The sequence below is a fragment of the Notothenia coriiceps genome, unplaced genomic scaffold (assembly GCF_000735185.1).
Source record: "Notothenia coriiceps isolate Sejong01 unplaced genomic scaffold, NC01 NC01_scaffold00000339, whole genome shotgun sequence".
NCBI classification, from domain to species: Eukaryota; Metazoa; Chordata; class Actinopteri; order Perciformes; family Nototheniidae; genus Notothenia; species Notothenia coriiceps.
The window spans coordinates 8,096,061-8,107,621 of NW_011333040.1; the positions used below are offsets into that span (position 1 = coordinate 8,096,061).

The 11,561-nt window shown below is 43.1% G+C and overlaps 1 protein-coding gene across 1 annotated transcript in view; it reads left to right on the forward strand.

Annotated features, from left to right (window-relative positions):
* The window catches only part of LOC104944474 (zinc finger protein 407-like), a 78,557-nt gene extending 67,282 nt beyond the window's left edge, over positions 1–11,275 (forward strand). Inside the window, exons 4-5 of the mRNA XM_010770013.1 lie at positions 2,040–2,154; positions 11,128–11,275. Of these exons, the coding sequence (XP_010768315.1) occupies positions 2,040–2,154; positions 11,128–11,245 (233 nt within the window). The 3' untranslated portion in view covers positions 11,246–11,275. The remainder of the gene's footprint in view (positions 1–2,039; positions 2,155–11,127) is intronic.
* Positions 11,276–11,561: the final 286 nt, after the last annotated feature.

The window sequence follows — 11,561 nt, forward strand, 5'->3', positions numbered from 1 at the left end:
GGTGTGTGTGTGTGTGTGTGTGTGTGTGTGTGTGTGTGTGTGTGTGTGTGTGTGTGTGTGTGTGGAGTGAAGCGAAGCATTTCATGAGGTTCTCCTCTCAGGAAATGAATTAGTCATTCCCTGTCTCATCTGGGATGTGAGGGAGCCACATCGCCCCTATGTGGATGGCAATATTAATTTAACATGACACTGCATTGATGGTCAATTTCAGTTTCACGGAGGCTGTTTAAGTGGAGTGGTCGAGTATTAATGTGATAAGATGTGGGAACTGAGGGACGTTACAGCTCTCTCCTTTCTGCCATGTCTCATACTCAGCCAGCCATCTGGACAAATCAGCTCCCCACACGCCTCGCTCTCACCTCAACTTTAGGGTGTGTGTGAGTGAGAATGATCGTCTCTCCTTCTGTTTGTCCACGGGTGGTTGTGTCTTGTGAAATTGAATGTGTGTGTCTGTATGCACATGCTTAGGTGTGAGGTGGGGCTCTGCATCTAGATGTAGGTATGTGTAGGTGGGATGGTGGGTGCCGTGTGATGTGTTTTTGTTTTTTAAGCAGGTGTTGATGATTGTGTTTTTTTTTTTTAAATGCGTGTGAAAGTGTCTGCACATTTAGGTGTGAAATGTGTCTGTATAGGGATCGTATTTGTTTATATGCCTTTTATTTGTTCTTGTTTGTGTGCCTCTATGAATGTACGTGTGTGTAGTATTCTATGGGGACAGGCTGGCTTTGCTGCTGCCCATGAGTGGACCCCACCACCACCCCCCCCGCCCCCTGTGTTTATGGGTCTTGTTAGCACAGGCTTGCCTTTCAATCTTCGTTACCGCCTTCAAATTTGATGTGTCGTTCTTCCAGCTCACAGCAAGTGAACCGTGTATGAACGAATTAGTAATCTACACAAAGTGCTTAATCAAATCAGCGGCTGCCCCTGGAATAAATATTGCACAACGTCTTGGGATATTCACTCCGAGAGGGTGAGGGGTTTGCTCAAAGATGCATATGTGGATTAACCACGCTGCCACTAAAATTGGATTGTCGCACTGTGAGACTCTGGCCCAGCCAACCAAAATAGAAATCAATTTGTAATGTTTAAGTTACATTTTTGTGATAAAGTGAAGGCAATAGCAAGTCATTTGGCTGAAGTTAAAGTTAGTGCTGCTCGATTGTGGCAAAAATCATAATCTCGATTATTTGGGTCAATAATTGATATCACGATTATTAAAAACGATTATCCATTTACTTTGAAAACATCCATTTATTGAAAAAGAAAAAGGTGTAGTATGTTTTTAACAGTTGATTACCCTGAACTTTTAAATACCCTGAAGCGATTAAAATACTATTAATTGATTAGCCCTAGTTAGAGGTTTGTATTACTCTTTAAACCATATGATATGAGATTTTGACCAACACAAACAACATTTAAAAAAAAAAATTGATTCCGTTTAAGAAGTTCTCCTTTTCTAATCTGAGCCGGTAGCTGTTTGTGCACCAGCCCTCGCAGCTCTGCCGTTAAATGACTGATGGCAGGCGGAGGCTCTACCACTCTCTCAAACGCTACCCCGCCCCCTAGACTTATTAATGACAATAATTAGGGAGAAACCTCCCTGAGAAGCCCGCCAGAGTGATTAGCGCTTTAATGATGGAATGGGAGGTAGTGAGCGCACCCAGAATTGATTTACGTATTCGCCCTGACCTTTGGAATCCAATTTACGCATCCACAGGCAAAGGAAGAGTAGGTAAGAGATGAAGGAGAGTGACAAGGATAGATAGAGAGTGAAACGCCTGGCACTCGAAGTGTGACTGTAGTAAGGGCATATGTTTTTATAATTCTGAAGTCACTCTGTGGCTCTGCAGTATGTTGAAGTCTCAGCATAGAACTAATAACAGTCCTCCATGCCTGGCATTGAGAAATGAACTGTAATGTCAAATCTGATTTCTGCCCAGCGGGTTTATAGTCATGTATTATTAAAACTGCCACCTCTTTCTTTCAAACATAATATTATCATTGGATATGAACTCACCTCGTTTTACTTTGTTTCGCAGGATCCAAGCCCTTCATGTGCAAGATCTGCAACTTTGCAACCGCTCAGCTGGGAGACGCCAGGAACCACGTGAAGAGGCACCTCGGCATGAGAGAGTACAAATGTGACATCTGTGGGTGAGTCACAAGGTCTTATAAACATGATTGAATGTTGCAACTTAATTTAGGTTAATCATGAGATCTGAACACAGAACTGGAGGTGTAGAACTTTTCCAAGCCCTTTTAATGATTGGTGTAACTCTAGTCAAGTTTGTAAGTGTGTGACAGGCCAGAAACATCATTTATTCAGCTTGATCAGGTAAGTTCAGAACATTTAGATGATTCCAAGACCCACTGCCTGCACAATCATCATATTTATCTTTACATTTTATTGTAGTTTCCAGAACAGCTGCCATAGTTTTGTGTTGAGAGTTGGAATTGAGAAGCATTCACCTGCGACAGCCAGCGTTGGCTGCGTTCCTCTCTTAAGGTATGGGAAGGTTACATGCTGCTGTCTAAGGGAGCGATCTGCTCATTTCCTATCCTACCACCCACTTTAAATTGCATTCGTCTCAAGCTAATTCATAATTCAATCCAATTTAACCTTGAATGACCACAATAAGAGAACTGATCTTAATGCAAATTCCTTGTCAACATACTGAGATTTCATCAAATTAGAGAACTGCCTAGAAGAGCTGCTAAACCAAATCATATAATTTGTGAGTCTTTAGATAATCGTGGTGCTTTTGCACATTTAATATTCACGTTGAAATTCTAAATACATAGGCTATTATTTATTTAGGAAAATATCAAAAGCTGGCCACACTCCAAAGAGCAACCCAAACATTTCAGTTGCACTTAAATGTGTACAAAGTGTAAATGCTCCCAAGCCTTTCTTGACAATGTATCTTTCCTCCTGAATTAAAGGTAAAGACTATGCTTTACCTTCCTTAATGTATAAGCTGTTCAAATACTCAGAATTGGAAGCGTATGTCTGTAACCACGAGCCTATGAATACCCAGCAGTGCAGGAGCGCAGTTCTATCCCACTACCTCGCACCCCCTACATGTAGACCATATGTTGTGTTCAGCTCCTTTCATTCCCGCGGTAGACCTCCTCACTGCCTTGCCATGTTCAAATGGACGTGTTAAGCTGTTTAACATGCAGTCAGGGAATAGAGTAAATTGTGGGATTTCCAACTTCGTGCCATCGAGCTTCTGCGGCTACACTCTCGCTAAGATGAAGACATATGTGGCGTTATTAGTTTCTCCCTCTGTGTAATTCCATGTAAACCGTTCCATTTAGTTCAGTCGCGGGCCGATCTTGTTCTTCTGAAGCCGAGCGGAGCGCGCATGTTTATTTGCTCCCGCTGATGTTCGCAAACATATTACAGCAGGAGCAAACAAGCTTTGGTTTAAACACAGCTTCTCCTTTAATGAGAGGAAAGGCTCATGTTTCACAAGCCCCTCAAGCTGAAAACCCCCTCTTTTCTCCCAAGTGCCGCAAATTTGTTAGGGCTTTGACCAAGTGTCTAGCTTTACACACACACACACACACACACACACACACACACACACACACACACACACACACACACACACACACACACACACACACACACACACACACACACAGAACAGTTCCCCAATATGCCTTTAAATGGGACCACTAAATACAGCCCCGGGTTTCACAAATCATGTGGATGGAGGAGCCGTGCGCTGCCAGTGCCAGCCACTGGTGACAAATGGTCCCTGTGTGTGCTTTCAGTACTGACTGATCACCAGGCCATCCCTCCTCTTGACTAAAGAGCAGCAAACACAAAGAAAAACCCCCAGAAACACCCTCATTAAGGCCATTGCATACACAGCCTGCTCCCCTTCCCAAACTTCTCACGTTTGATGTCCTTAACCTGAATCCAAAGTTGCTAATAGATGGCCACATATCGGGTATTATGTTTAAAGTGAGATTATGGCGCAATTAGGTTCTCCATTCTCCTGCGGGTACTAATGACAAAACAACCTTTCAACAAAGTTTTTCCCAATATTTGTTTTATGATCACCATTACTCATTTCAATTAACACAAACCTTTTATGCTGCTTTTTTACAATATAACTCGAGTTTCATAATTTCTTTTCACATGGGCCTCCATAGGGCTTAGAGTTTTGCTTATTTAGTTTATTGCCATTTTGTTTGGAGCACATCGTTTGTGTTTTGTCTTTTTTTCCGTTAAAAATAATCTCCCTCCGCTGCCATCGATTGTTTTCCTTGTTAAAGTCTCATGCTGGAAGATTATCTCGGCTCTGACACTGTGATCGAGCGGATGTGCTGCACCTGGCTGTCCACCTCACTTTAGCCTCTGCACACTGCCGACGATCTCGTATCAGGAGCTTGGGGGGGAGAACTTGTTGATAGTTAAAGATCATATTGTTGTGGCATTTAATTAAGAAATGCAAATGCGAGGCCAGGACAGATTGGAACTCTTTGACCACGCTGCCAATCACACCTGAGCGAGCCGGTCAGTGGCTCGCTCATTATCGCTAACACTTTATAGGCTTTCTGTCTCGGCCTCTACACATCCGTGTCTGCGCTTCTACACATCTGTTTGCCCGTATGTGTCTTTATCCGGGCCTCTTAATTTGCCTATAAAGAACTCTTAAGGTGCAAAAACAGCAGAAAAACAAAAATTGGCCGTTAGCTCACCAGATAAGATTTCTCTTATTTAATTGGTTAAAAGAAGTTCTCCAGCATGTGAGACGGCAGAGACTTGCATTTCCTCACGCCGTGTTTTGTCCACAGTGGGGCTCGGCCACTTAATGAGCCTCCTCCGCCTCTCCTCCATCATCTAAAGGAAAGGCCCTGGATTCAGCATTTCCACCCCACCGCTCTCTCGTCCTCCCCAAAGATGCAATAGACGTCCAGTGCTGTTGTAGGTGTTAAATTATGCATAAGCAGTCTAAATGCTTTGAGGCATTGGTTTAATATCTCAGCCCGGGCCTTAGAAGTATTAACACTACCACAGACATGGATTGTCCTCTTGTGGAATGCCCTTTTATGATTACGGGTCATAAACTGCTGCCCGTTTCCCAGTGTCACTTCAGGAATCTGAGAAAAACTTAACAAACCTTTTGTTTTCTCATAACACTGAAAAAAAAGTTTGCTAAAGTTTGTCGTCTCCGTGGAGGAGGCTGCATTGTGTTCTTCCCCCCCCCATCCCTCCCTCCCTCTCGGTCTCAGTTTTCTTGACTTAGTGTTGGAGGCAGTATATATAGTCATGATTTCATGTTGTGTGTGTGATTTGACTGTTAACAGGATGGGGCTGGTTCATGTCAGGGTTTTTATGTCCCCCCCTGTCTTGTGAGATTGTCTGGTCTGTTCCCGGAATAGCCCATCAGTTCCGCCCTGCGTGGCTCATCCGCTGTAATGTGCCTTAATGCCCGGGCCTGTATGAGTAGTGTGAGGCCTGGCAGTGACAGTGGAGGAGCATCTTAGCTCGCTGCTTATCCAGAGAAAGCCTTCACTTAACTCAGCCCCTCTATTGTCTATCCACACCCCTCTCCTTCTTCCCTGACGTGATTCTCTATAATCCTCAAGCAGATTCTGGTTAGAACTCCCTGAGAACTATTTTTATATTTCTTTTTTTCCCCTCCCTTCCTCCCATTTAAACATTAATGGTTGTTGCAGATGAAGAGAAGGATCCCTATGAGGATGATTATAATGTCACTCCACTGATCTCCCGCCGCCCCGAAATAATTGTACATCATCGCTTCATAACGTGTCAGAGGGACACGTTGGTGGCGGGCAATTAAAACCGCAGAATATAATACACCAAATTACTGCCTGTCAGGCCTATGAACAACACACTCGGTATTTGAGTTACACTTAATCATCACGTACATTAGCGATTTCGCTAAGATCCCTCCACACCGCCCCCTCCGTCCATACAGCAAAGGGCGTGAAGCACACTGCTCCTTACAGGCTGAGGGATTGTGTCTACGATACAACAGCTCTAGGGTAGCTTCATATTAATGTTAGACTTAGACCTTTTAAAAGCTCATCATTTCCTAAATGATTTAGCTGTGTGTGACCAAGTGCAAGCACCATGTCTTGTCAGGAACTGGAAGCTGGAATTATAAATTCATTAACACGCAACAGATTTAAACACAGAATGTTTTCCTCACGATTCAGAAAGCCTTGTGTGTTTGCATATTTTACTAATACGTATCAACATGCAGAATGTCTGTATATATGAAGTTACAGGCATATTAAGTGAGAACATCTGGTATAACCACCTCAAGTAAAACTACTAGAATCTTAACCCTTACCCTCATAATGTTTTCGTCCAGCCATTGGCAATTTAACCTTGCAAACCACATACTTATCTATTGTATGTATTCCATCTACATTATTATGCATGGACCTTTTTAGTGTTTGTGCTCCATCTAATTCATTTGTTCTCTTCAGACACAGGATCCTGTATTCAGTCCCATCAGGAAGACATATTCCTGTTTACCTTTTTAAGAGACACTTTAAGACACACTTGTTGTGTCCGGAACACGGTCCTTGTCAGTCAGTGAAGTCCCCTTCACCAAAATAAACACATTTCGCACTGATGCATTTAACAAAATTTAGTGGGCCATTATCGGAAATGAAATAAGTAACGCTAAAGGTCATTTGGAAAATAATGCAGAAAGGCTGGTCTGGAAAGGTTAAGTATGTGACGGAGCTGTTCTGATGATAACGAGGGCTGCGTACGGCTTGGAGAGCTCGGCGTTCTGGTTTGACTCGGCACTCTGCGATCGCTCTTTATGACCGCGACAGCTTTACAGCCCGTTACCCCCCATAACACGATAAAGCGCAGCATAATGGATTGGATGTGTTTAGTAGCCTTGGGCTGATGTTTGTAAAATTAATGTTTTTTGCAATAGAAACACACTCATGCACGGGCACACATGCACACACTGGGGAAAAAAAGCAAGAGAGGGGAAATGGAGAGGAGAGAGAGAAATCAACTCCGGACAGCATCAATGTATCAATATAAATCTGCCAGAGTACAGTTTTATACATTTATACTTGTTTTGGAGCTGACTGGATTGTCAGACTTTAGTGTCTTGTCCTCGCAGATATCTCTCAGTTGAAGAGAGGACAACAAACATATGGCTTCATTAGTTTGGTATGGATTACAAGCCCAATATTCAGCAGAAAGGCGATGAATGCTATTAGATTTGTGTTTCAAATTACACAGTGCAAGTACTTGAGGGAGATGAAGTCGGTTTTCTCAGTAAGTCTCATATTGGATGCTTTGAAGGAGTTTGAAAAGGACCCCACGCAGCATCTCTGAGCGCAAAAGACAAAGAGAGAAATCTCAGCAGATCAGTCCTATTAGGTTTTAATAATAATCTCATATTCTTTATTGGACCCAGAACAGGGGCCTTGGGGCTTCATAATCAAAGCTTTTCACAAACAAATACAAACATTGGGGTCCACACTAAACGGGAGGATCAGTAGTTAAGCTTGGGAGCCAACACAGCACAAAGGCTTATGATTCTTAGTTATACTACTCTTGAGGACCACTACTTAAAAGACTATTGTTTGCACTTTGTATGATCTCAGTAGTTTCCTTTCTAAAAACATTACACTTCTTGTGGCCTCAGCCTTTTCTTCAGCTTTTTTATCACTTTTTGTTATTGTTAAATCTCATCACTTGCACGACTAGCAGGACACAAATGAAGTAATTAGAAAAGTAGTAGTCTTTTTTTTGTTGCCTTACCCTCTCTTGATAGCATTTATACACGTTGCATGTACAGTACCTTCTCAGCTAACAAAGGAGAATCAGCTCCATGCTGTCGAGAAACATGAGTCAAGTTTATGCACTCCCCCTCTAACCACAAAAGAAGTACAAACTTTATTCTTTAAAGTAGTTGAATTATTTAAAAAAATGTTGCTGAACAATCCATTCTATAGAGTTAATCATGTCAAAGGTATATTGTAGGAGAAAAAAAAACATGGAGGGGGAAGTTAATGAGTGATTAACAGCAGCAATTAAAAGATGAAGACGACGGCAGATGAAAAAAGCGGTGTAATTAAAATATCAGTCCTCCCATTGTCAGAAGTGCGAGTGTCATCCATTGTGCACTTATTAAAAAGCCTGGTGGAGGGGAAGGAGCAAACGGCGCTTAATTCCAGCCGCCCAAAGTGTCTGGTAATCTGTCCGTGGATGGAGCTGGAGAAGGCCGTAACTCATGTTTAAGTGTTGGGGCCGTGTCATTGCAGGTTCACAGTCATGCATTTCCGTGTTGACACCCATCGTGGGCAGGGGATATTTGGCAGTCAGGAGTAATTTAACTTAATTAATGGGATGCATATTTGATGGAGGAATAAAATATACTGGCTCAGCAAAGTGGAAAAGGGGAAAGATTTAGTAGGAGTTAAAGGTGGAGGGGAGAGTAATTTGTGCATTCAGTTACCGGCTGCTTGAGAGACAGAAAGAGGGAGAAGGAGGAAGAGTGGGCTGATAAAGATGGCAACCGGCAGGGAGGAGGAAGGGAAGGGGAGGATGAGAGATGGATGGTTGACACAAAGCTGAGCTGATGTGTAGAGGGGAATGGGCTGTCCCTCTATTGAGAGGGCCATCACACTGACAACGCTTGATTTAATTGATATCCGGACTGAGCACTTCCTCAGCGCAAACACACACATTACGCCGGTCTGCAAACTTGTGGCAGAGCCGCCGGCTGCCAAGGGCCTTTTTAATATTCATGAGGGGGCTTTTAAGGGTGTTCGGCAACAGTCTCCTCCCTTACCCAACATGTCTTTACTACCAATACACACACTTTACCTTCACAGCAGACACGCAACACGCTCCCTGACAAACCCGTGGCCTGACGAAAAGCTGTCACGCTGCTCTTAATCTCCCCTGGCACTTTTTAATTGACTTCCTGTAGGTATACATTATTTTCACGGCGAGTCTGCCACCGAGATGTTTGATACCGTCCCGGAGACTGGCATCTGGGAGGCTTGTAGCTCACCAGAGATGACGCCGTTATCTCTGTCTCTGTCTCACTCTCGCCCTCTCTCTGTGTGATAGCCAGATATATTGGGGGAACGTGGGAGAGCTAAAATGCAATCAGTCATTGCCATCATCATAATTGAGCTGATGTACCTGCTGGGAATGCTGGGGAGATGTTGGCTTGGGAAGAAGGGAGGCTCTTTGTGTCTGCCTTAAACTGTTAGTAGCATTAGTCCCATATACGGGGCCGATATAGGCCCCTCTGTTAAAAGTTGGATGACGGCCAACTTGCGGTGTCAAATTGATTCGATGTTGTTTGTTTGATTACATATCATATTAATGTTCACATGAATCAACGCTATGCTGCTTGTTGGAGGTAAGCTCTTAAGTCTAATGAAACAATTTGAATCAGATTCCAAACAATTATGCATGGATTATGTTTACGATCAGTAGTGAAGTCATATCAAGTTAATTTGTATAGCCCAGTATTACATATGGATCCCCGAAGAGCTTTACAAGCCCACAACACCAGCATAGAGAATATCAGCTGGTTGTGGAACATGATCTGAGGCAAAACAAGAAGGCACAAGTAGTTGTTTATTGATTGATCTATATAGGAGCTAGAAATTGAAACTGTGAGTTTATAATATCTCCCAGTGCTGCGTCCATGGCCTTTTTTCCTCTATATCTGGTATAAAAATGGCAGAGAAACACTAATCTTTTGTACGTTTCTGAATATTCTGGCCTTGAAATGGTGACATTTCAAGTTATGAAAAGCTGGCAAAAACTGTCTGCTGTCAGTGACTTGAGTCCAAAAAAAACATTGTTAGTGATGCAAGCCTCCATATCCATCGGAACGCCAAATCCCACTCTCACTTTGTGTATCACATGTGGTCTGGTCCACACATGCTGATACCAGGCACACAAGCGGACAGGGCCTCCTCCTACACACTACCATCTATTTACACACTGGAACACATACAAACTAGACTTTTCTATAATGATAAAAGATACATACTACATTGTATGCAGGGTTAAGTATCTCTAACTTAGTGTTGGTTCCCAAATATTTGCTCCGGGGGCTAATTTTATTATTGTATCAACCAACGGAGATCATTTTGAGAAAACAGTATGTCACTGTCACTATTTTTATTTCACTATTTTACATTTTCTTTTTATTTCTTAAGGTTATTGTATGTTGCACAGTTGGAGGAGCCCGGGGCTCAGCATTTTCATTGCCAACAACTACCCTGTAGCTATTGTGCGTATGAAAACAAAGCCTTTGAAACTTGAATTTTGAATCAAAAGATAAACTCTCAGATCGAGTTTGTTGTTTGTTTCGGTATTAAACGATCAATTTTCTTTACACATTCTACTTCATAAAATGTCTAAACTGCTGTTTTCTAATAATCTTCCACATAATGTCTGCCACTTGCTTCTATAGGCTTGTTACGTTTCTTGTCTCACTCTCTTTAGACCATCATTTTGTGGCATCCTTCAGGCTTAATACCACAAGATCCAGATGATTCTCAGATCTATGAAGTGATATTGACCATTGTCTATGCGAAACAGATAATAAGGCGTGATGAATGGCTGACATTAGTGATGAAATTACATCAACCTTAACAGGCCATTGTATTAACACACCTAGCCTATCCCACTCCTCCCGACTGCCCGTTTAATTGATTAATTGCCGACGTGGATGGATGAGGGGTTGCAGGTCCGGAATCGGTGGCTGATTGCTAGTCAACCATAAACACGAGCAGCCACAGCGGGCCCTCAAGGGCAATATTCATGCTCCCCAACCTTATGGTGATTCCTTATCCAGCTCTGACAAGAGGAAAAATATTCGGCCATAAAATCGCTGGTATCACCGGGCTGACATATAAAACCCTCCGTCACTCCCTCCCTCTCTCTCCTCGCCTGTGTTGTGTCTCCTTTAGCTCTCAGATGCTCAGCACACCCGTCGGACTCAGAAATCACCCATCCTCCTCTGCATGTGTAGCTACAGTCCCTCAGGTAGCCCCAGCTTTAAATATGAGCAAATAATGGCGGAGTGAGTGATGCTGCCTGTGTCCTTGACTGGGTTCCTCTGTGTGCCATAGCCTCATCTCACTGTCTCCGAGCCCCGCGGGACGCATAAAACACCCTCGTAGAAAAACTCCAGAGGCGTGTTGGTGGCATCCGTTTGGATGGATGCGGGGATGCAGAAAAAGCCAATGAGGTCTTTGTGTATGTTTATGCAAGTGCGGAGGGGGGAGGGTAGATAATCTTTACACTGCTGTGTGTTTAATGAGCAGGGCAATGTGTCCACTTTAATGTGTTTGCATTTCTGATGCGGTGCGACAAAGTTATTAAAACGTTATACGGCGTATCACATCTCTTTTATGTCTTACTGTTTGTTTGCCTGCATCTTCTGTGGCCTCGGTAGCTGATGTCAGGCTTAGTTGTGGAAGAGGTTAGAATCATGCTTTGTGGGTGTCACTAAAATGTCTTCATAGGAACAGTTGTCACCAAATTGTGCCAAAGCTCCTGACAG